The 19,293-nt window shown below is 56.0% G+C and overlaps 6 protein-coding genes across 6 annotated transcripts; 3 read left to right on the top strand and 3 right to left on the bottom strand.

The window, feature by feature from the left end:
- Positions 1-517: 517 nt before the first annotated feature.
- On the bottom strand, positions 518-2,556 carry CH63R_13701 (C-type cyclin; the record flags this gene model as incomplete). The annotated part of the gene is made up of 3 exons (XM_018308675.1): positions 518-1,339; positions 1,397-1,604; positions 1,682-2,556. 3 exons carry the CDS (start codon positions 2,554-2,556, stop codon positions 518-520), a joined length of 1,905 nt encoding a protein of 634 aa, XP_018150993.1.
- A 2,754-nt stretch (positions 2,557-5,310) lies between these two features.
- CH63R_13700 (Palmitoyl protein thioesterase) lies at positions 5,311-6,309 on the top strand (the record flags this gene model as incomplete). Its single annotated transcript, XM_018308674.1, has 1 exon — positions 5,311-6,309. One exon carries the CDS (start codon positions 5,311-5,313, stop codon positions 6,307-6,309), a length of 999 nt encoding a protein of 332 aa, XP_018150992.1.
- A 273-nt stretch (positions 6,310-6,582) lies between these two features.
- Positions 6,583-7,864, bottom strand: CH63R_13699 (Electron transfer flavoprotein alpha-subunit; the record flags this gene model as incomplete). The annotated part of the gene is made up of 2 exons (XM_018308673.1): positions 6,583-7,704; positions 7,799-7,864. The coding sequence occupies 2 exons, from the start codon at positions 7,862-7,864 to the stop codon at positions 6,583-6,585; spliced, it is 1,188 nt and encodes a 395-aa protein (XP_018150991.1).
- A 3,039-nt stretch (positions 7,865-10,903) lies between these two features.
- Positions 10,904-12,609, top strand: CH63R_13698 (Transcription factor Tos4; the record flags this gene model as incomplete). Its single annotated transcript, XM_018308672.1, has 2 exons — positions 10,904-12,430; positions 12,556-12,609. The coding sequence occupies 2 exons, from the start codon at positions 10,904-10,906 to the stop codon at positions 12,607-12,609; spliced, it is 1,581 nt and encodes a 526-aa protein (XP_018150990.1).
- Positions 12,610-14,707: 2,098 nt separating this feature from the next.
- On the top strand, positions 14,708-14,944 carry CH63R_13697 (uncharacterized protein; the record flags this gene model as incomplete). The annotated part of the gene is made up of 1 exon (XM_018308671.1): positions 14,708-14,944. One exon carries the CDS (start codon positions 14,708-14,710, stop codon positions 14,942-14,944), a length of 237 nt encoding a protein of 78 aa, XP_018150989.1.
- Positions 14,945-15,544: 600 nt separating this feature from the next.
- Positions 15,545-19,038, bottom strand: CH63R_13696 (serine-threonine rich protein; the record flags this gene model as incomplete). Its single annotated transcript, XM_018308670.1, has 2 exons — positions 15,545-18,671; positions 18,854-19,038. The coding sequence occupies 2 exons, from the start codon at positions 19,036-19,038 to the stop codon at positions 15,545-15,547; spliced, it is 3,312 nt and encodes a 1,103-aa protein (XP_018150988.1).
- Positions 19,039-19,293: the final 255 nt, after the last annotated feature.

The raw sequence follows: 19,293 nt of genomic DNA, 5'->3' as shown, positions 1-19,293 counted from the left end.
TTGACTGTCAACATGCTGGCTGAACCAGCGGAAAAACGACGTCTAGCTTGCAATTGAGCACACGGCACGACTCATTGCAGCCAGCCATTGAGGCGTCGGAATCACAGTCGCAGCACGCTAACCTGATATCGAAGATCTGATGGGTTTTTATTTATTTTGATTTGTTCCTTTGGACTAATTACCAACGTTAAGGTGACGAGTTGTTTTCTAGTCCAGACAAGTGTACACATGCGCGTAGTGTGTAGAGCCGCGGAGGAACAGCAGCAGGTCTGCCACTGGGACCACGCAGAGCAAACAAAAACAGTGATTTTTCGTCCCGAAAAAAACATTCCAGTTTTTTCTCATAGGGGTATCTACCTTCAACGCCAGACCAACTCAGACAAAATAATTTCCCACCTTTCCAGATCCATTCGGCAGACATATCGTGAGAAAAAAAGGTATCAGCGAAGTGTATGAACCAGAAAGGGGTAAGCACAGGGGAGCCATGGTACATAGATAGCTCGATGAAGAATGCGAATCAGTAGTAGCCACGGCCCTTGCCGCGGTTGCGTCGGTGGTGATTCGAACCGCCCCAGCCGCCGCCGCCGCCGTCGTGGCGCTTGTCACGGGGGTTGTGGTTGGGGCGCTCGGGCTCGATGGGGACCTCGACCTCGACCTCGTATTCCTCGTATTCGTCGCGGAAGTAAGGCTCTACCTCCTTGCGCTCCTGGCGGGCCTGCTCTGGATCGAAGACGAAGCGCATTGTGCCGTCCTGGTTGCGTCCATTGCGCTTAGCACTGTTGCTACCGAAGAACGAAATGTTCTTGAGGACCGAAACACCGTTGGACAGGTTCTCGTCCTCGCCGCCGTCGCAGTTGGTGCACCAGTGGGCGTATCGAACGAGATGCGGGGTATTGTCGACCTCATTGTTAATGATGATCTTGACCTCGATGAACTTGTTCAGGTCGAACCGGTTGCCGAGCTTGGTGGACTTGCCGTGCTGCGTGTAGAGGTCGAGCAGGTCGAGTACGGTCTCGACGACGTTCTGGCGGGTTGTGTGGAAGTCGGCGTAGTTGATCTGTTCGATCTTGTCCACGCCTTCACCGAGGAGCCGAGCGGACAGCTCGAGCAAACCCAAGGCCATGGCGTAACTGGTTTGCTTGATCGGGGCGAAGGTCCTGTACAAGTCCACACTCATATCCATCGCAAGGGAGAAGAGGTTCTTCGAGTTGGTGCCCATGATCTTCTTCGTGACCTTGAACAGGGCAGACTGAGGGTAGCGGCAGCGGAAGTCGAAGCCAACGGTCTCAAGAACCAGGCGTTCCAGGCCGATGATGATCTTGGAGGGCTGCTCGAACATCTGGAGTTGGGTCAGTCATACTCCTGACAAGCACAGCCAGCCAGTTGGTCGACGCACCTTGTCGTCCTGGGTTGTGGGGTGGTCGGGATTCTTAATGTTGTACGCAGCACACAGTATCTCCTTAGACTTCTTGATGGTGTCCTCCACCTTGCAAGCGAGGAAGAGAGCAGCCACGGCGGCATCCTGGTAGTTGTACTCGGCATCGCGGAACGAGAGTCTGAACCAGTGATAGTAGACACAGGCGGTGTCGAAGGTCTTGATGGGGCTGCAGAGATAATGTCAGCATAAATACGAGAGAAAAGCATGAGGCGCGAAATCCAGGAGAGAAAAGACCAAACATACACGCGCAGCATGTTTCGGACATTGTCGATGAGCTGCACTCCCTGGAGACGGTAGTTATCCTCCCGAGCTGGATCACTCTTGTTGTCTCGCAGCATGCGCCTTAATCTCTGCTCGCTGGTGTACTGACAAGCCACCTGGATGTGGCCAGGGTGCGGTCCCTTCGGAGCGGCAGGCTCGGAGGCAGGCGTCGGTGTCGAGCTGTTCGTAGCGGCAGCATTCTGCTGCGCCTTGGGGCCGGAAGGAGCCATCGTGATGTCGCCGTCGCAACCGGCAGACTTGCCAGCTACGGTATCGTCCGAACCGCTACCGGGTGTCTTGTAATTATGCTCCCAAAGCAAGCCCTGAATGTCGCTGTCGACCTCGTTCACGTGGTCGATCTTGCCGTCGCTTCTGGTGCTGCTGTCGTCCTCGTCGCCGGCGTCCTCGATCGAGTACGGAGCGGAACGGACAGGGGTCGTGATCCAGCTGTAATCGTCGAAGAAAGCGGTGTCTCCCTCCAGAGGTAAATCGAGGATGTGGTTGGGCGCAAGGAGTTCAATCTGCGTGCGCGTCGCCTCTGAGACGTCGCGTCCCCAATGCTTTAAAACGCCCTCGTAGATTTCCTTCAAAGTCGCGGTGGGGTGCGTGAAAGGTGCTGGAGCTGCGTCTGCCGTGTGCCAGTCAACCTGGCCTGCACTATGCACGGACCACGTTTGCCACTCGGGGTGGGGCACCACCAGGAGCCGGAGCCGGGGCGGGATGACGGAACGATCTTGCCGGTACAAGACCCGGATTAGCTTGGGATGGCCATCCGCGCGGAGGTCCAGGACCTCGGTACCCAAGCCCCCGGGAACCAAGGTGTGGATAGGCACCAGGTAGCCGTTGAGGGAGGTCATCTCATGCGGGACAGGCCCTGTTGCCATCTGTACTTGTCCATGGATGTGTTAGTGAATGGAACTGATAAACGAGGACGTGTATTAGGAGCGACATGAGGATGCACTGTGAGATCCGCACTCGATGGAATAGAACCAGATTTTGCAACATTTCTTGACAAAAAAAAAATTAAAAAAATTAGAAAGATTCGTTCTGTTCGCTCATGATTGGATCGCTCAAGAAAAAGTGTTCCGTCAGGACGAGAGGAGCAGAGATTGGCGAAGCGGGCAAAACAATAGAGTTGAGATGGTAAATAGATTAGACGATGACGGCCGGCGCAAACCACCATGATCGATGCCAATTGAGTCAATTCGTTGGTGGGCATCCGTACATGAACGGGGGTGGGAAGGGAAAAGGGCTGACACAAAAAAAACGCAGTCGATAGTGACTAGGGATGAGGAGAAGCAATGCCGCCATCCCAGCGAAGGAAAGGGTTTAAAAGCAGGAGAAGCACATTCATTGAGAGTGCAAACCACTGCCGAAAACGCAACTCACCGCGTTGCAATCGACGCCCAGCGAGCCTCGAGATCGGTCGCGAGGGTGCAGACGGCCCGAACTCGAAGACTTCGAAAGTAAGCCACGAGCGAGATCATAATGGCGTGATCGCAAGTACGGACGTAATTGTGCCCGGTTGAAGAAGTCGAGAAGAGTATTGCAAAAGTTGCGACAACAAGTTACTCGCCAGAAGCTGACTTGAAAAATACTTCAAGGGTGCAAAGAAAGGCGAATTAACATGGGAGGAGCGAAATCGCGTATATTTTCCCATACAGACCGCCTCCAGAGGTAGGTACAATAACAATAATATTCCCAAATGATTTTCCGTTTCCCGTTCTTTCCGCTAACCGAGCTCTCGAAGGCCCGAGTCCATCATCCTCTCCAGCCGTAATGAGAAAAAGGGGTGCGGCTGGTGAGGACCGGAACCCAGGCTGCATCTCCGTGAACATCGGGGCCAGCCCAGAGCGGTCCTCCGCCTAGACCTGATAAGTAGGCCTGTGAAAGGGGGTATCTATCAAAATAGTTAGCAGTGTGCCAAACCTCATGTATGAAAGACATATGGCGTTGATAGAAAGAGGCATATCAGAGCGTTGCGTGGTTCCATTGTAAATACTCAATCCCGTCTTGAAACATTATTGAGTGGATGCAAGTCATCAGGCAAAAGGTGAGATAGCTTAGGAGAGGAAAACGTTTTGAATGGAAATCAACGTACATCTTTGTGTATCACAAGCCAGCCTTGCAACACCCAGTCTGACGCATAACTGACCAACGTCTATGTTTCTTCCACACAAGACCTGCTGGATAGATGTTGGTCGATTGCCCCTCTTGCTCGGTGTCACTCCTTCATGATGTCTTTATTCGTCGCAAGTGTCCGCAGCCTGAGGGACTCGTCGTTCGATGGCAGGAATAATCGGCGCAACGGTGTTAGGGTCCAATGTCGGGACCTTGAAGGCCTGGAACGGTGCTGCCAGGACGACGACCGGAAAGAGGACGAAGAGGATCTGGGAGAATTGCATTTTGATATATTGATATTCGCAGGGAGAAACTGGCCAACAGTTTGTGTGAAGAGGACAGAAAGAACGAATGCAGAGAACAAGATGTTTAGATTAATGGAAAGAATAACAGTTGCAGATCAGATAACTCGACAACTGTGCAGTTGATTGATTATCCGAACAACTGGTAACTTGCCGCGTTTCATGTGTTCGGGAAGCGATGGCCGTCCATACTTATGGGCGAACCAGCGAGTCCACAGCATCCCCTAACCCAACCAGCAACAACAGTCAACCGAACACGAAGTCCGAGCCTCAGCTCCCCCGAAAGATTGGCCGATCAACGTCGTCCAGCCACGAGGCTATTCATGCACCCTTCGGTCTCCAGCGTCGTCAGCCGCCCAATACGAGGTAATGCCTGAGAGATCTTGGGGAGGCAAGGCTTGGGAGGGTTGCTTGAAACAGGGGACCATCTTGGTTGCATCTTGGTCCTCCGAGGTGCGTGTTTCAGAAGCCAGAGAATCCCGCCGACCTGGGAACTACCCGCCACCATACACCAGCATGCGTGTGTGGCCGGGACGGGCTCTGGGTGACGTGGGACACACTCGAGTCATCGACAACGTTACAGTGGTCTGTCTACCTGACCATCTGAGAGCCGACTAGCTCTGCACAGGTTGGCCGACACTTGAAGACCCAGCGGGCATCGCCACCGCTATTGCTGCCGGACTGAGAGAAGTGGTCAGACCACCAAGACTTTGACGGACGTTGACAAGAAGGCCAAGAAGTTCGACCATAGAGGGAGAAACAAGAAGAGAGTCACAAAGGGGTCGAAGCTTCGAGGTTAGGAGCTCAAATATGACGCCAACGCTTTCAAGCCACATAAGCTTGTGGCTGCCACTGGGCACGGACCATCATGGCTGTTCCTGCTGAAGAAGAGCAGAAGCATGCCGGCCTCCCTCTGAGCATCCCCCAGCCTCCATACCATTGTCCGTGACCAATAGGAAGCTTCGGTGACAGAGGATAGAGAGCCAAGGAGCTGCAGCAAGTGTCTGGTGTCGTCAGCTTCCCTCGCCACAAGCGCTACCCTTTGACACCAAGACCCAAGAGGCTCCCGGACCATAGGTTCGCTTCTCCATCTCTTCCCTTTAGTCCCAGCAGCATCGGTAGTCTAGGAAAAGTCCAAAGAAAGAGAGAGAAAAACAGAAACAAAAAGAAAGCATCGAATATACCAAAATGAAGTCCCTCTCCATCCCTACGCTCCTCACAGTCGGCTCCCTAGCCGCCGTCGCGTACTCGGCCGCGACCCCTCCTCAAAGACCTCTCTCCGACGATGATTTGAACGACCACGCCCTCCCCCTCATTATCTGGCACGGCCTCGGCGACTCGTACGACGGCGACGGCATCAAGCAGATCGGCGAGCTGGCCGAAGAGATCAACCCGGGCACCTTCGTCTACACCGTCAAGGTCGGCGCAGACCCCAACAGCGATCGGTCCGCCACCTTCTTCGGCAATATGACGACGCAGCTCGAGCAGGTGTGTGAGGAAATCGCCGCCCACCCGATCCTCTCGACCGCGCCCGCCGTCGACGCCATCGGCTTCTCCCAGGGCGGCCAGTTCCTCCGTGGCTACGTCGAACGCTGCAACAACCCGCCTGTCCGCTCCCTAGTAACCTACGGCAGCCAGCACAACGGCATTGTCGAGTTCAAGGCTTGCGGCGACGCCGACCTGCTCTGCAAGGGCGCCATGGCCCTGCTGCGCTTCAACACCTGGTCTACCTTTGTCCAGAACCGCCTCGTGCCCGCCCAGTACTACCGCGACCCCAAGCCGGACCAGTACGAGAAGTACCTCGAGTCGTCTAACTTCCTCGCCGACATCAACAACGAGCGCGAGCTCAAGAACGTCCGGTACAAGAAGAACATCGCGAGCCTCGCCAACTTTGTCATGGTCATGTTCGAGGATGACACCACCGTCATCCCCAAGGAGACGGCCTGGTTCGAGGAGGTCAACGGCACTGAGAGCCTGCCGCTGCGCGCGAGGCCCATCTACCAGGAGGACTGGATTGGCCTGAGGGAGCTGGACCGCAAGGGCGGCCTCCGCTTCCGCCAGATCCCCGGCGACCACATGGAGCTGACCCAGAAGAACCTCAACAAGACCATTCAGGAATTCTTCGGCCCCTACAAGAAGCGCTTCGAGGCTGAGGCGAAACTAAAGTTCGCCAGCGAGGAATTGTAAGATCGATCACACAGGCGGGATGACGAAGGGGGTGTACCGAGTAACGAAACCGGGACAGGACGAACGCGGAGTTAAAATGGGGGGACAAAGTTGTACACTACTAGTTTCTATTGATAAAACCCTAGCCATTTGACTTCTCATGGTTGACTTTTTTGTTGGAACCAACGCCGTACGCCGCAAACCATGCATGGTATAATCCCGCACGTAAAACCTCCTCTTTCTCCCTCTTAATGTAGCGACACTGTCATCAGTATGGGTGGGGGGGGAACAAGTCTAGTTGTCCAGGGCGGCCTTAGCCTTAGCCTTCTGCTTCTTCAGCTTCTCCTTGCGCTCGGCAATCTGCTTGTTGAGAACGTCGTCGTTGCTCTCGGGCAACGCCTTCTGCGCCTCCTTGGCGGCGGCCTTCTTGGCCTTCTTCGCTGAGGGCTTGCTGATCTCGCCGGCGTCATCGTCCTCCTCGGCGGCGGTGCCAATCGACTTGCGCTTCTTGCCAACGTTGGCCTTCTCCTTGATGGCCTTGGCCTGCTCGCTATCATCGGCGACGATGTCCTTCTGCTCCAGCCAGAGCTCGTCCGTCAGCCAGACGGGCAGGGCTGCCGTCTCCTGGCCCTTGATGTAGATGCTCTTGACGTTCTGCCACTTCTGCGGCACCCACTTCTCGACGAGCGCCTTGACGACGGCGTTGACGTTGTCGGCGATTTGGTCGGCGGAGAAGCCGGCGTAGCCTATCCGGATGGCGGTGTTGGTCGACGGGCTCAGGCTGACGAGGGCGGCGCCGATGGCCTTCTCGATTTCGTTGGCAATCTCCTGCGGCGTGCCGGCGTTGACGGTGCCGGGGGTCTTGGGCTGGGGCTTAGCACGCTTGCCGTCGTCGCCGCGCGGTGCCTTGGCCGAGATGACGACGGGGATAGGCCTCTTGGCGGTGGTCTTGTAAAAGGTCTTGCCGAGGGCCTTGGGCAGGCGGCTGACGATGCGGTCGTCGGCGAGGAAGATGTCATGCTCGGAGAAGAGCTTGCGCTGGGCCTCGTACTGCTTGAACTTGGACTTGAGCTTGCCGAGGTCGACGACGCGGGTAATGCGCTTGCGCAAGGCGGCGGGGAACTCGTCCGAGGCGACAATGTTCTTGTAGGCGCGCTGGGGGTCGGCGGTGATGAGGCATATCGTCGACTCCTCGTCAGAGTTGAGCGGGTGAGGCAGGGCGATCTTGCCGGGCTTCAGACGGGTCGTGTCGGCAATGTGGCGCTTCGTCGTGAGGGTCAGCCAGATGGGCTGCTGGGCGATGTTGGCCTCTTCATCGTCGAGGTCGGCGAGCAGGTTCTTCTTGCCGGATTCTTGGGACTTTTCCTTGGCGGCCTTCTTGATGTGCGCCAGGAGAGCCTTGGAGGCCTTCAGGGTCTGCGGTTTTCGCATGTTAGCGGCGACGGTCTTGGATGGTTTGCGCAAAGCGGCAAACGACAACGGAGAACGGGATAGGTTGGAAGATATGTACCTGCTCGGGATCAATCGAGGGAGTGACATCTTTCGACGCAACGGCGACGGTCTTTGAGGGAGCCATGATTACAATTGACGGATGGGAGGCTCGTCTTGTTTGTTCTGGCTGGGAAATTTCGGTATACACAATCTCTGCCGGTACAAGAGATATGGTGGGGGGCGGACCAGAATCTTTAGACTGTCGTCCAGAATTTTTTTGGTGCAGGGATCATGTCGGCGGATCCAGAGCGCCGGTGCCGATGGGTCCGTGCATATCCGCTGACCGAGGTGTAGGCTTCGGTGAAGGCCGGTCTTCAACCGCAGCCATCGCGCCGGTGGAAGTCACCCAGATTTCAGAAAACCGTCACGACTGCCTACTGGTACGGCAGGAGACAAATTCCAGGCAAGAGAGTTTCAAAGAGCCTTGGGAAATCAGCCGATGCAATGTGGCCATCCAATTGCACGCGCGACAGTTAGCAGCCTTGACGCGTTTAGTAGTTTGATACCGCGTCTCGAAGCGCAACACCAGTACAATGCCAACTCCCCAACAATGAGAAGCGCTTTCAGACGGCAACTTTCCTGCCCTTCCTAATGCGGAATGACATTCGTCTGGAAAAGCCTTTGCATATCACCTAGAACTGGTCACAGCTGGGTGACGAATTCATTGGTCTTGACACACGGGTAGTAGTGTGTAGCGGCAATGTCTTGTCTCAGTCTGAAAACGGGGCCTCAGCACGTCTGCGAGGCTCCGAGAGCGTGGGCAACGTGGGTTGTGGACCGGACTGCCTGCCTCTGGGCCTATGCACATGCTAACGAAATTTCCAATCCAGTCCAGTTGGAAACGCCGGGATCATTGTCTGTCAAAAGCCTCAGCGGGGCACGTGTGCGTGCAGCGTGTGCGAGGGATAGCAAGCGCGACTTGCGTTAGCGATGCGGGGTGGACGCGATGGCGGACGGTTCGGCGTACGTCTGGACGACTCATTTCCCCCATGGCTAGTCAGCTTCACACAGGACGGACGCGTTGGGGCATGATTGCACAATGAGGCAATGGCCTGCGCTGGTCAGGGAATGGGGAAGGATGATGACCACTGTGACCAAGACTTGAGGAGACAGAGCAGGGCGCTCGCTGCTCGCTGCTGTACAGTATGCAGGTAGTCATATCATCGGTCAAGGGTTCCCAGGTGGCAGCACTTTACGTGAGCAAACACGGTTCGAGATGGCTCGTTTCAACCCCTTCGGTCCGCATTACATGTCAGCCTGGAACGAGGGGTGGCTCGCGTGTTTAATAATTGTTCAACTTGAGCTTGGCCTTTTTGCATCCCAGTAACCAAGGGGGGCGCAGGCCAAGTCTTACAAGATGGGTGGAATAGGTGGAATTGGACATGCTCGTGGCAGGAAAGGGAAGGCAGATATGCCAGAGGAAGGAGACGGCCGCGCTCGGGTCCAATGAATTCGGGGACGAGCTAGACGAGCCACCAGGCCAATATCGCGATTGGGGGGGTGTGCCAGTGTGGTGTGAGCTACAGGGGTGGTTCCCGAGTGAAATAACGTGAAGGGAAGAACCCGGAGAGGACAGATGCGACGTGCTAGACTGATGGCACCTACCTATATGATGCAAATTGCCAGTGGCTTTTCTCCTTCTCTGAACGGCAGCCGACACTCTTTGGCAGCAACTACGCTGTAGATTTCTTGAATCTTGACCTTCCGGCCAGGCTTTGGCTTGCCGGGGTTTGGATGGGTCGACGGTTGGGCGGGTGGGCTCTCTTGCGCATCTTCAGCACTCTTCGCCGTTGGACAGACGGGCGGCCCCCCTGTATGTACCCGTAGAAATAAGGAAGGATGATGGCCGATGGGCCATGAGGGAATGGGGAATGCTGACCATCCAATGACCATCGGCTCATCGGGCAATGAGCGTGTGCGTGTGCGTGTGTGAATGTTACTGCAAGAGACGCGCGCCGGAAGTGGGACTCGAGAGTCTTGAGGACATTTCTTTCCTCTCTGTTTCGCTCTTTTCGCTTGTGTGTCCGCGGTTGGTGGAGACTGAGACGTGATTTCGGGGAGGTTGGATCACGGAGACATAACGCCTGGGAGGGGCATGTTGAGCACTGCCTGGCCAGAGGACTGCATAGTTTGCTAGAGATGGCTGGAGAGTAAATGGCGGTCTACAGAGAACGAACTGAAGGCGATACTTCATCACTGAAAGAGAAGGGGAGGAAGGACAGAGTCGCCATAGGAAAAAGAGTAGAGGAAGGGGGAAAAAGGAGAAATACTCTTCTCTGAGTGATGGTCAATTAAACATGAAAATTAGCGGTTGAAACACGCTGGAACCCAGACAATGGCCCGCGTCCAGCGGCCAAGGCCTGGAAACACGGTCGACTTTAGCGCGGCTACCCGCTGTCCTGGTAGGCCCCAGTCCACTGTAAGGCACCAGCCAGACTGAGCAAGCACGCGCCCCCACTGCCGCAGGCCAATTGCCAGTTGCCAGCCGGGTCGGTGCACAGCACAGCACTGCACTGCACAATTCCCCGGCACAAATCACCAACTGGGCGCGCCAACTCACGCGGAGAGAGACGTGTACGCGCGAGAGACACGCTTCGCTTTTTTTTCTGGCAGGGCCCCTCAAAAAGGTCCAGGGCCGCACCAACGGGCCTACTTCCACCAGCCCTGCAACCACCTTCTCCCTCTTCCTCTCTACCTCTCTTGTCCCCTTTGGTATGCTTGGAGATATTGCCGACCCTTCTTCAACAAAATTGTTTCTTTGTTGAAGCCTCTCTCCTTTTTATATCCTCTCTCCTCCCATCTACTGTATATCCATCCATCCCATCACCCGCCCACCACTTGTGCCCCCCCTGCCGAAGAACAGAGCCACTTACACGCTTACCTGCACGACGCCAACGTCCCACGTCCGATATTGAAACCAACACCCGCGACGAGGAAAAACGCGCCCAGCTTCCAACGCGGCAGAAAGGAAGGAAGCAACAGAGAAGGAAAGAAAGAAAAAGGTCAAACTAGGAACAATCACGAGGAACAATTCTTCTTCGCAAGGGCCGACTTTCCTTTGGAGGCTTTTTCTTGTTCTATATACCTTGAGCTGTCTGTCTCTGGGCATGCCGCCGTCGCTGCAATGATGGACTCGTCGCCCCAATCCAAGTCTCTGGAGCCCACGCTTCCTCTGGCCGGCACCAAGCGTTCTGCCCCAAGTCTCCTACCGCCATTTGAACCTCTCTCTTCCTCGCCAGGCTTCCCTCGACCCTCCAAACGACAAGCGCGACCCGGTTCCGTGGGGGGTAAAAACGCGTACCTGAAGTATCCCACGCCCATCCCGACCTCGAGCACCGGCATCCTCTCGTCTTCTCCACCCCGCGTCCACCAAAGACCCGGTGGCCTACCACGAGCCCTCTCTTCCGCCTCGGAGCGCACTCCCCTCGGCGCCCTCGCCTCCATCGAACTGAACGACAGCGGCGAGACTCTGCTGATGGGCCGCTCTAGCAACTCGTCCCACTACCAGCTATCAGCTAACCGTCTTGTGTCCCGCATCCATGTCAAGGCACGCTATGTGCCCGCTGCTTCCGCGTTAGAGCCGAACAAGATTGAGATCATCTGCAACGGTTGGAACGGCCTGAAGCTGCACTGCCAGGGTCGCACATGGGAGCTCCTCAAGGGCGATTCCTTCACCTCGGAGACGGAAGGCTCCGAGATCATGCTCGACGTCCAGGATGCCCGTGTCATGATTCAATGGCCGAAGCGGGACCGCCATGACCGTCTGGCAAGCCCCGACGAGTCGGCCTGGGGCGACTCGCCGCCCCGCTCCGCCGCCCGTGCTGCTGCCGACCTCCTTCAGTCCAGCCCCCTCCGCCACGCCTCGCGCATTGAGTCTCCGGAATCGCCCACCCCAGTGCATCTGTCCAGTTCGCAAAGACTTCAGGCCCTTCTTCCCACCGACGACGGCGAGGTACACATCTACGAGGACTTGATTGCAGACGAGCCCGAGCTGCCCAAGCTGGCCGACTCGGGCACCATCATCGGCCAGAGCTTCGCGACTGAGGCCACTAACTCGTTCTCGTCCGAACTCAGCGAGCCCGAGGACGAGAACGACCCGGATGAGGAGAACGACCCAGTGGTTCACTCTTTCGGGCCGTTTGGTGCAGACATCTCTAATCGCCTGGCTTCCATCACCACTGCATCGCCAAAACTCCCGTCCTTCAAGCGGCCAGGCCTGTCCACAATCCACGACGAGGCCAATGCCTCGAATGCGTCTAGCCCCATTTCCGCACCGCCAAAGTCGCCCGAGGACGAAGAAGAAGATTATGAGCCAAAGGAGGCTGAGCCCCCTTACGAAAACCCCGCCGTTCGCAACCACGTAGTCAACCAGCTCGCCTTCTCTCGCTTATCGTCCAACCCGCTGTCGACCATCATGAACAATCTGCCGTCCGAGGAGAAGAGGGGTTTAGCCAAGGATCAACTTCGAAGCCTCATCGAGGCCACGGCGTGCATCGGCATCATTCGTCGCCAGGGCAAGGACGCCGCCGGCAAGCCCCTCGAGAGCGAGTACTACTACGTGCCCGAGGCCGACGATGACGACCAGCGTCGTCTCGCCGTCACGGACGGGCTGCGCAAGCCCAGTCTGAGAGCGTGCCGAAAGCAGCATAAGGTGAGCTATGCCGTGTCGGCGGCTTTGTCATTTCCATGCTTGAGGAGGTTGGAGCTAACATTTGCTGCTTAGCAATATTACTGGAAACGCCCGCGCACACCCTGAACCACGCTCACCTAATCTAGCTTTCATCCCATGCACCTGGCTCCTACGACCTTGCCTTGCTCGAGCTGAGTTGAGCTGACGCCATGCACACATGTGTAGAGCTTGGCCTCTCAGCTTTCCTCACAACCCAACCCCTTACTCCATGCCTTGGCTCCCTAAAACGATAATTGGGCAAAAACCTTTCGTGTGTTACCGTTGCATAGCGCAAGGCGTTTTTTCACCCTTCTTCTGATTTCCCCCCCCTTTTCAAAGCACCCTCTTATCACTGCTGTACGATTCATACCGTTTTATACCTTCGGAGGGCCCTCTTGTTTTATCCAACGATTCCCACAACACGCTCACGCCTACAACCCCCACCGTTAGATGAGACGCACGTCATACCCCGAACAAGTGGGGTAACGATTTGGAGCGAGGAGTGTGTTTGATTTTTGTTTTCTTCGTCCTGTTCGTATTTTGGTGGGCTTTTGATTTGACGCGTTGGAAGGGAAAATGAAAGATGGAACATGAAATGGGACGGGCCGGGGTGGAGCGATCGGTCGGTCAACGGGAACGGGAATGATGATGGTCGGATGAGATGATGGAGGGCTCGAGACTTTCTTTTTATTTATTAAAAAAAAGTCAACGGCTACGCTTGCATCAGAGGTCTGGCGAATACAATGAATGTTTATCCAATATGAGCTAGACCGATACTAATATCGGCGCCCCATCGTATTGAAGTTGCGTGTGTCCACTGCCGATCTCCTGCGAGTCTACGTTGCTGTCCCCTCGGGATAAAGTTCGCGCAGCAGTCATTCAGCTGTCACGCGCTCATCCCTGCGCGTCCAGCTCGTGCCGACCCGAGCAATCGACTCCCAAGCACGGTGTTTGCTTCGAATGTTCTCCTCCTCCTGCGACTCGGAATCTTCCGACATGTTGGACCTCTCTGGACTTCTGGATATAGACAGTTCTGTCATGCCATTCCGCCGTCTTGGAAACATGCACGAGACGAAGGCAAGTGCCACAAATCACGAGCAACGGTCGTCGTCGTCGCGCCTCCGGAGCTCCTGTGGGGCGCCTCCATAAGGAACCCCACTACGCCGGTGCCAGCACGAACCACATGGTGACCCGATAACGTCCGATAAGCTAAATTTCCCATTGATTACGGGGGCGGCGGGCGGCGCCTCGACCTTTCGACCCCGCAATGACGCCGGTGGTCGTTGTTTTGCAGCCCGCGGGAGCTTCCCACCAGTACAGATGTAACTTTGTCGGATTCACCAGCAGGGTACGGTAATCACACGTTCAAAACACGACTGAGAAAGCCATGTGCCTGTTCCATGGGCGATGATGAGGGTGGCGGTGCTGCGAGGTGGTGCGAGGTGCTATGAGACAGACCCTGGTGAACTGGATTCGCCGAAGGAGGTGGCGAACAAACCCGCCGCCGCCGCCGCCGCTAAGGGAAGGGGGCCTATGATGCTATGCCGCTGAGGCGATCGTCTTCCGATGCGCTTCGTGCACCGGACTGACGCTTACAGAAAGGGTAGGAGGGGTAGGTAGGTTGAACGAGGACGATGCTGATTCGAGGGCTGTTGCTAGCCTGTTGCTGCTTCCAATGTGTCCTGTCACATCTACTCAGTGCGCACTGCACGAAAATTGACCGGGGGGTGGGCGATCGTCGCGGGGAAGGAAGCAGCGGTTTTCAGCCCGGTTGCAGCAGGCTAGTCGGAGGATAGGTTGGTAGGTAGGTAGGTAGGTGCTGGTGGTGTGAACGAGTTGGCCTCGAGGTGGTGGACGACCTCGAAGGGGGCGGGGGTCGGGCCATCGAACCCTGAAAACACACACCAAGAATTGAAGCACCTTCAACATCGGATCGCCTGGGGAAGTTAGGTTAAAAGGTGGGAAGAAACCCCCTCCTTCGTCTGGTGTTTTTCCTCCGAATCACCTGCCCCATCTCCATCCATCGTGGTGTAATCAAACCTACATTCCAACATTTTGGGTATAAACACACCGATCACTCCCACCTGCCTCCCGGTACACATCCTCCCACAAACAAACTCACTTCAACGGACTGGAATCAAACAACCGATCAAACCAAGAAAAGTAGATATACGTATCCGATCCCATAATCGCCATCTCCAACACAGACGCATTTCCCCATCATCAGCAACGCAAACGAACCTACCCCCCTCCAAAGAAATGTCGTCCGCACAGCAAACCCCCCGTACCGCGCAGGCCGCCTCCCCGGAAACCTCAAACTACACCACGAGCCCGCATGCCACCGCCGTGCCGCCCCAGATCGTCGAGCGCACCAACAGCTGGAAGCCCTCGTTCGAGCGCCGCCAAAGCTGGAACAAGGAGGACCAGAAGCGCGAGCTGCAGATGAGCCACATCGACGACGTCAAGACCGGGCCCGGCTTCACCGAGCGCGCTTGAGGCTCCCTCCTCCCCCCCGGGCGACCCAATTCGATCCGCCACGCCGCCATTTTGTTTGCTTTGGTTGGGTCTGGAGCTCGAGGCGACGTAGCCCGTTGTTACATCCGGTTTGATTTATTGTTTGTCCGCCGGGTTTCTTTTCTTCTACGCGACGTCGACGTGGACTGCTTTGAACGAGGATCTCGCAGAAAGACTGAAACTTGGGGCGAGGGATTGGCCAGGTTCGACGGAAGTTTGACACGGACTGGGTAGTGACGACCATGAGGATGGGAGAGGTCGTGGTTTGAAGGCATGGCGTTCAAAATTAGCATTGTAATGATACGTAAACCTATGACTGCTCTGCTTTGGCTGCATTGATTATACGCTTTGGACTTTCAGTCATCCCCAAGTTCATTGCATTCAACGTGGCAAAAGATTTACTCAGGTCGGCGACACCGATCAGAGACCCAACCTATCGTCGAGAGTGCTATTGACACAACTAAAACAAAAAGGGCTGTCTAGCTCGTGCCTTTGCTCAATCCTACAGCCAATAAAGAATCATGTCACCCATCTTGACCTGGTGAGCCCGTGAAAAAGTCCCAAAACAACCTTGGCATCCGCCTACAAGCCTTTGGGACCCTTGCCATCCACACCTCCCGTCTTGAAATACTCTCCAACGACACCGATAGCATAAGAAATCCCACCGACCCACGCAGCGCCAAGAAATATCTTCTTGGCCCTACTGCGCTTCGGCCGCTGAGGAGACTCCAAGTCCTGGTTGCCATAGGAGATCGTGTTCCGCCTTCTCAATGGGCTGAACGGGGGCGGGGGCTTCTCTGTTGTCTCCGCTCCGGGGTAATCATAGTTGAGGTAGCCTGTGGGACTGGAAGAGTAAGCGCTTGGTACTACGGGGTCGCGCCCCATCATATCGATGGGGTTCACCTTTGGCGGCTGGTAGGTCGTTGCCTTTTCGATCGCAGGGGCGAAGGGCGCAGCTGTCTGCTCCTTGGATGCCGTATCTGCCTCGCGAACCTTGCGGAAAACCAGGACGTCTCCACTTCCTGATACAATCTCATACCCCTCTCTCTGTAGGGTGCTGAAGTAGGGGAAAAACTTGGTCGGGTTCGACAAGCGTAGAAGCACCTCGGCAGGTGTCAGCGGCGTGGCACTGTCGGGAACAACAGATGTAGTCTCGGCCGTGTTGATGGCTTGCATGGTAGGGTCATACGCGAGAATCTTGTAGACGGTGGGCTCGCGAACACCCTCGGCAGCGGCCGAAGACACCACGCCCTCTGTCCTGGCGGCCGAAACGACTTCTTGTGCCGAGGATCCGGCGTTTGCCAGGGCATCAGTCACTGTGCCGTATGATCGCACGTAGGCGGGCCACGTTTGCTTGCTGCCACACTCCTCAGAGTAGCTCACTTCAAGGCCCTGGGGCTCTTTCGAATAATGGTCGACTTGTCCCTTCTTACCCGGAAGTCGGGTAGATTTGAAAGCAGATGATCGGTCCAGAGCTGGCTCCAACCTAGGGAAACTTTCATCGAAAGAGGCGACTTCGACCTCGTCCTGGTCGGCATTTTGGCTCATGGTATTCTCCGTCTGGCTCTCCGCAGCTGACACAATAGTGTTCCAAGACCGCGCAAAGTCTTCAGGAAAGTCTCTGACGTAATTACCAGTGAGGTCTGACTTGTCTTCCTTGGCTGGAATATGGTCCCAGACCTTGCTTCTGGACTTTCGTACAGAAACCCGAGCAGCTTTGCTCGAGATATCCCAATTCACTTCATACCGGGGAAGGTCGGCCTCGAGCACCTGTCTGTTCGTGGTGCTATACTCTCTGCGGGATTGCCCGGAAGACGTCGGGATCTTTGCTCGAACGTCGCTAGCGCGAAGCAGGTCTAAATCGTCTGCCTTTTCTTGCTCTGTCGGCCGAGTGTATGCGATGCGTCTGTTCGCCTTGGCGGCGATCTCCGCGTCAAAGTCGCTCAGACCTTTCGACACGGGGTCGATGGCCTCGGAGGGCTGACCATCAGGCTCGTTATAGTGATAAGACTGATACTTTTTGGCCTCATCAAAAGTTGTTTGGTCCCAATCCGGCTTGGGCCGTTGACTGTCGGGCTCGTCGTATTGAACAGGGTGATGCTTGGCCGCATCTTCGGGCTTGACTGCGGCAACCACGCCCTCTGGGGGCGGCGCACTACCTCGGTTGAACTCCTTGGAATATGCTCCCAAGTCCTTGTACTGCTTCGAGGCCTCCTCTGGGTGCATCGGCGGCTTCCCGTGCGGTTCGTTCCAACCAATGGGGTTATACGCATCAAGGTCAGTGTATGCCTTGGATGCCAATTCCGGATGGATGGGGCCCTGGCCATGAGGCTCATTCCATGCCACGGGGCCATATTTGTCCAGGTCTGTGTAGGCCTTGGAAGCTTCTTCAGGATGCACCGGGCGCAGTCCAGAAGGCTCGTTGAAAGCCTGCGGGCCATATTTGTGGAGGTCGTCGTAGTCTTTTGACTTCTCCTCATCAGTACGGGGGCGCAGACCCTCAGGTTCGTTAAAGCCACTCGGCCCGTACTTGTGCAGGTCGTCGTAAGACTGGGTCTCTTCCAAGACGTCTTTCTCGTTGTGCATGATTGGGCCGTATTTGTCTAGGTCCGAGTACTGCTCGTGCGCCTCGGGGACTTGTGCATTTTCGTTGTGCATGACGGGACGGTATTGGTCTAGGTCTTCGTACGCCGGATGAGCCAGCCCCTCGGGCGCGCGGCCGCTAAGCAGCGGGTTGGCATACTTGCCGAGATCCTCATATTTGGGTACGGAGCCCAACTCTACGAGAATGTCGTCGAGACCCACAGGTTTGTACTTGCCCAGGTCGTCGTATTTCGGGGCCTCGGAAAGCTGCTGAGCATCGAGTTTCTCATCCATGACTGGCTTGTACTTGTCGAGATCCGCATATTGCGGGGTCTCCACAACTCCACCGTTGGACCCGGACTCGGCCCATGGGGCGCTGTCAATGGTAACATTGCCGTACTCTTTAAGTTCGTCGGGGGGTGGGACCCCGTCTGGGAAAAAGGGCTCCTGAGTAGCCTTTTCCGACGAGTTGTCGAAAACGGACTGAGGTGCACGTGATGAGTGAATCCTTCGATTCGTAATGGGATCAATTTCGGAAGGGACGTTACGGCTTGTGGAGGCCGTCGATTTGCTTCTGGTCTGGTTGCCGATATAGTTGCGGATGTTTTGCAGAGGGGACTGCCACAAGTCATACTCGTAGGAACCGGCACGCTTGCCGGTAAAGAGGGAGTTAATGGCGCTGCGCTCGACATCCTCAATGTTCTGGCCAGGGCGGGTGCCTGGGGTATCGTTCAATCCACTATTTTTGTCGCCGTCTTCTCTCACGTATCTTCCATCCGAGCCGGTGTGGCCGTGTCTGATCCAGCACTGTGCCATCATCCTCTTCATCACGATTCTTGAATCTTCGGCACGCGAGTTTGGGTCCCAGGACAGCTTGCGATTGATCGACTCCATGTACTTATATTTGATAGTGCGCTGACGACGTCGCAGCTGACGCTGGAACTCGGGGTCCAAGTAGGACGACCATGCGCCGAAGCGGAAACTTCGAGTCTGGCCGTAGTGGCTCGCTTTCATGGGCGCAGGGTTCGAGGGAGCCAGAGTCCTTGCTGTAGAGGCCCTACCGGCGTAGAGGCCGCCCGCGCGAGGCGAGGCGCGAGAGACGGTCGAAAGCATAATGATGATGGGGCTACGCCTTGCGTCTTTACCATGCCCTGGAGGCTGTGTTTCCCAAGGTCAGCAAAATGAAGATTGAAACGTTCCAGTAGAGGCCATCGGGCAGCCTAGTTTCTCGAAGGCGAGAGGTGACCGACTGATTGCGGTAGTCGGCATTTGCCCCCAAGCGCACGTGAACAACCCGGAATGACTTACTTACATGAGAGGGAAGTGAGGGGGGAAACCACGCGATGTACCGCCCGCATGTAGGCCGTCTTCAGTGAATAAGTTGATGCAAATGACGAGTTGGAGATGCAGTCGAACAAAGCCGCCAATTTGGCGATGTAGAGTGAGAAAGCGAGGAAAGTTAACGGGAGAGGGAGCAGTGAGCGTTCGTACATTGAATGGACCGGCCAGAGGGAGCAGCAAGCGGCAATCAGCTGCGACTGGCCGGGTAGGTCCAAGTACCTACCTACCTAGCAATGAGTGCAGTGGGTGGTGCAATGGGGGGAGTGCCCCACAGTTGCCGCTCCCTAGCGCCGTTCCCGCGTAGTGAGCACCCGAGCAGTGTGGACACCATTGGTTGAGGGCGCACTGAGAGCCTATGTTTACTGGCTCCTTGCTAGACCCGGGTGGACACTCATGGGTCAGCCTTC

The sequence above is a fragment of the Colletotrichum higginsianum genome, chromosome 10 (assembly GCF_001672515.1).
Source record: "Colletotrichum higginsianum IMI 349063 chromosome 10, whole genome shotgun sequence".
In the NCBI taxonomy this organism is placed as follows: domain Eukaryota; kingdom Fungi; phylum Ascomycota; class Sordariomycetes; order Glomerellales; family Glomerellaceae; genus Colletotrichum; species Colletotrichum higginsianum.
The sequence above is the reverse complement of the archived record's forward strand: the minus strand, read 5'-3'. Positions and strand labels throughout refer to the sequence as shown.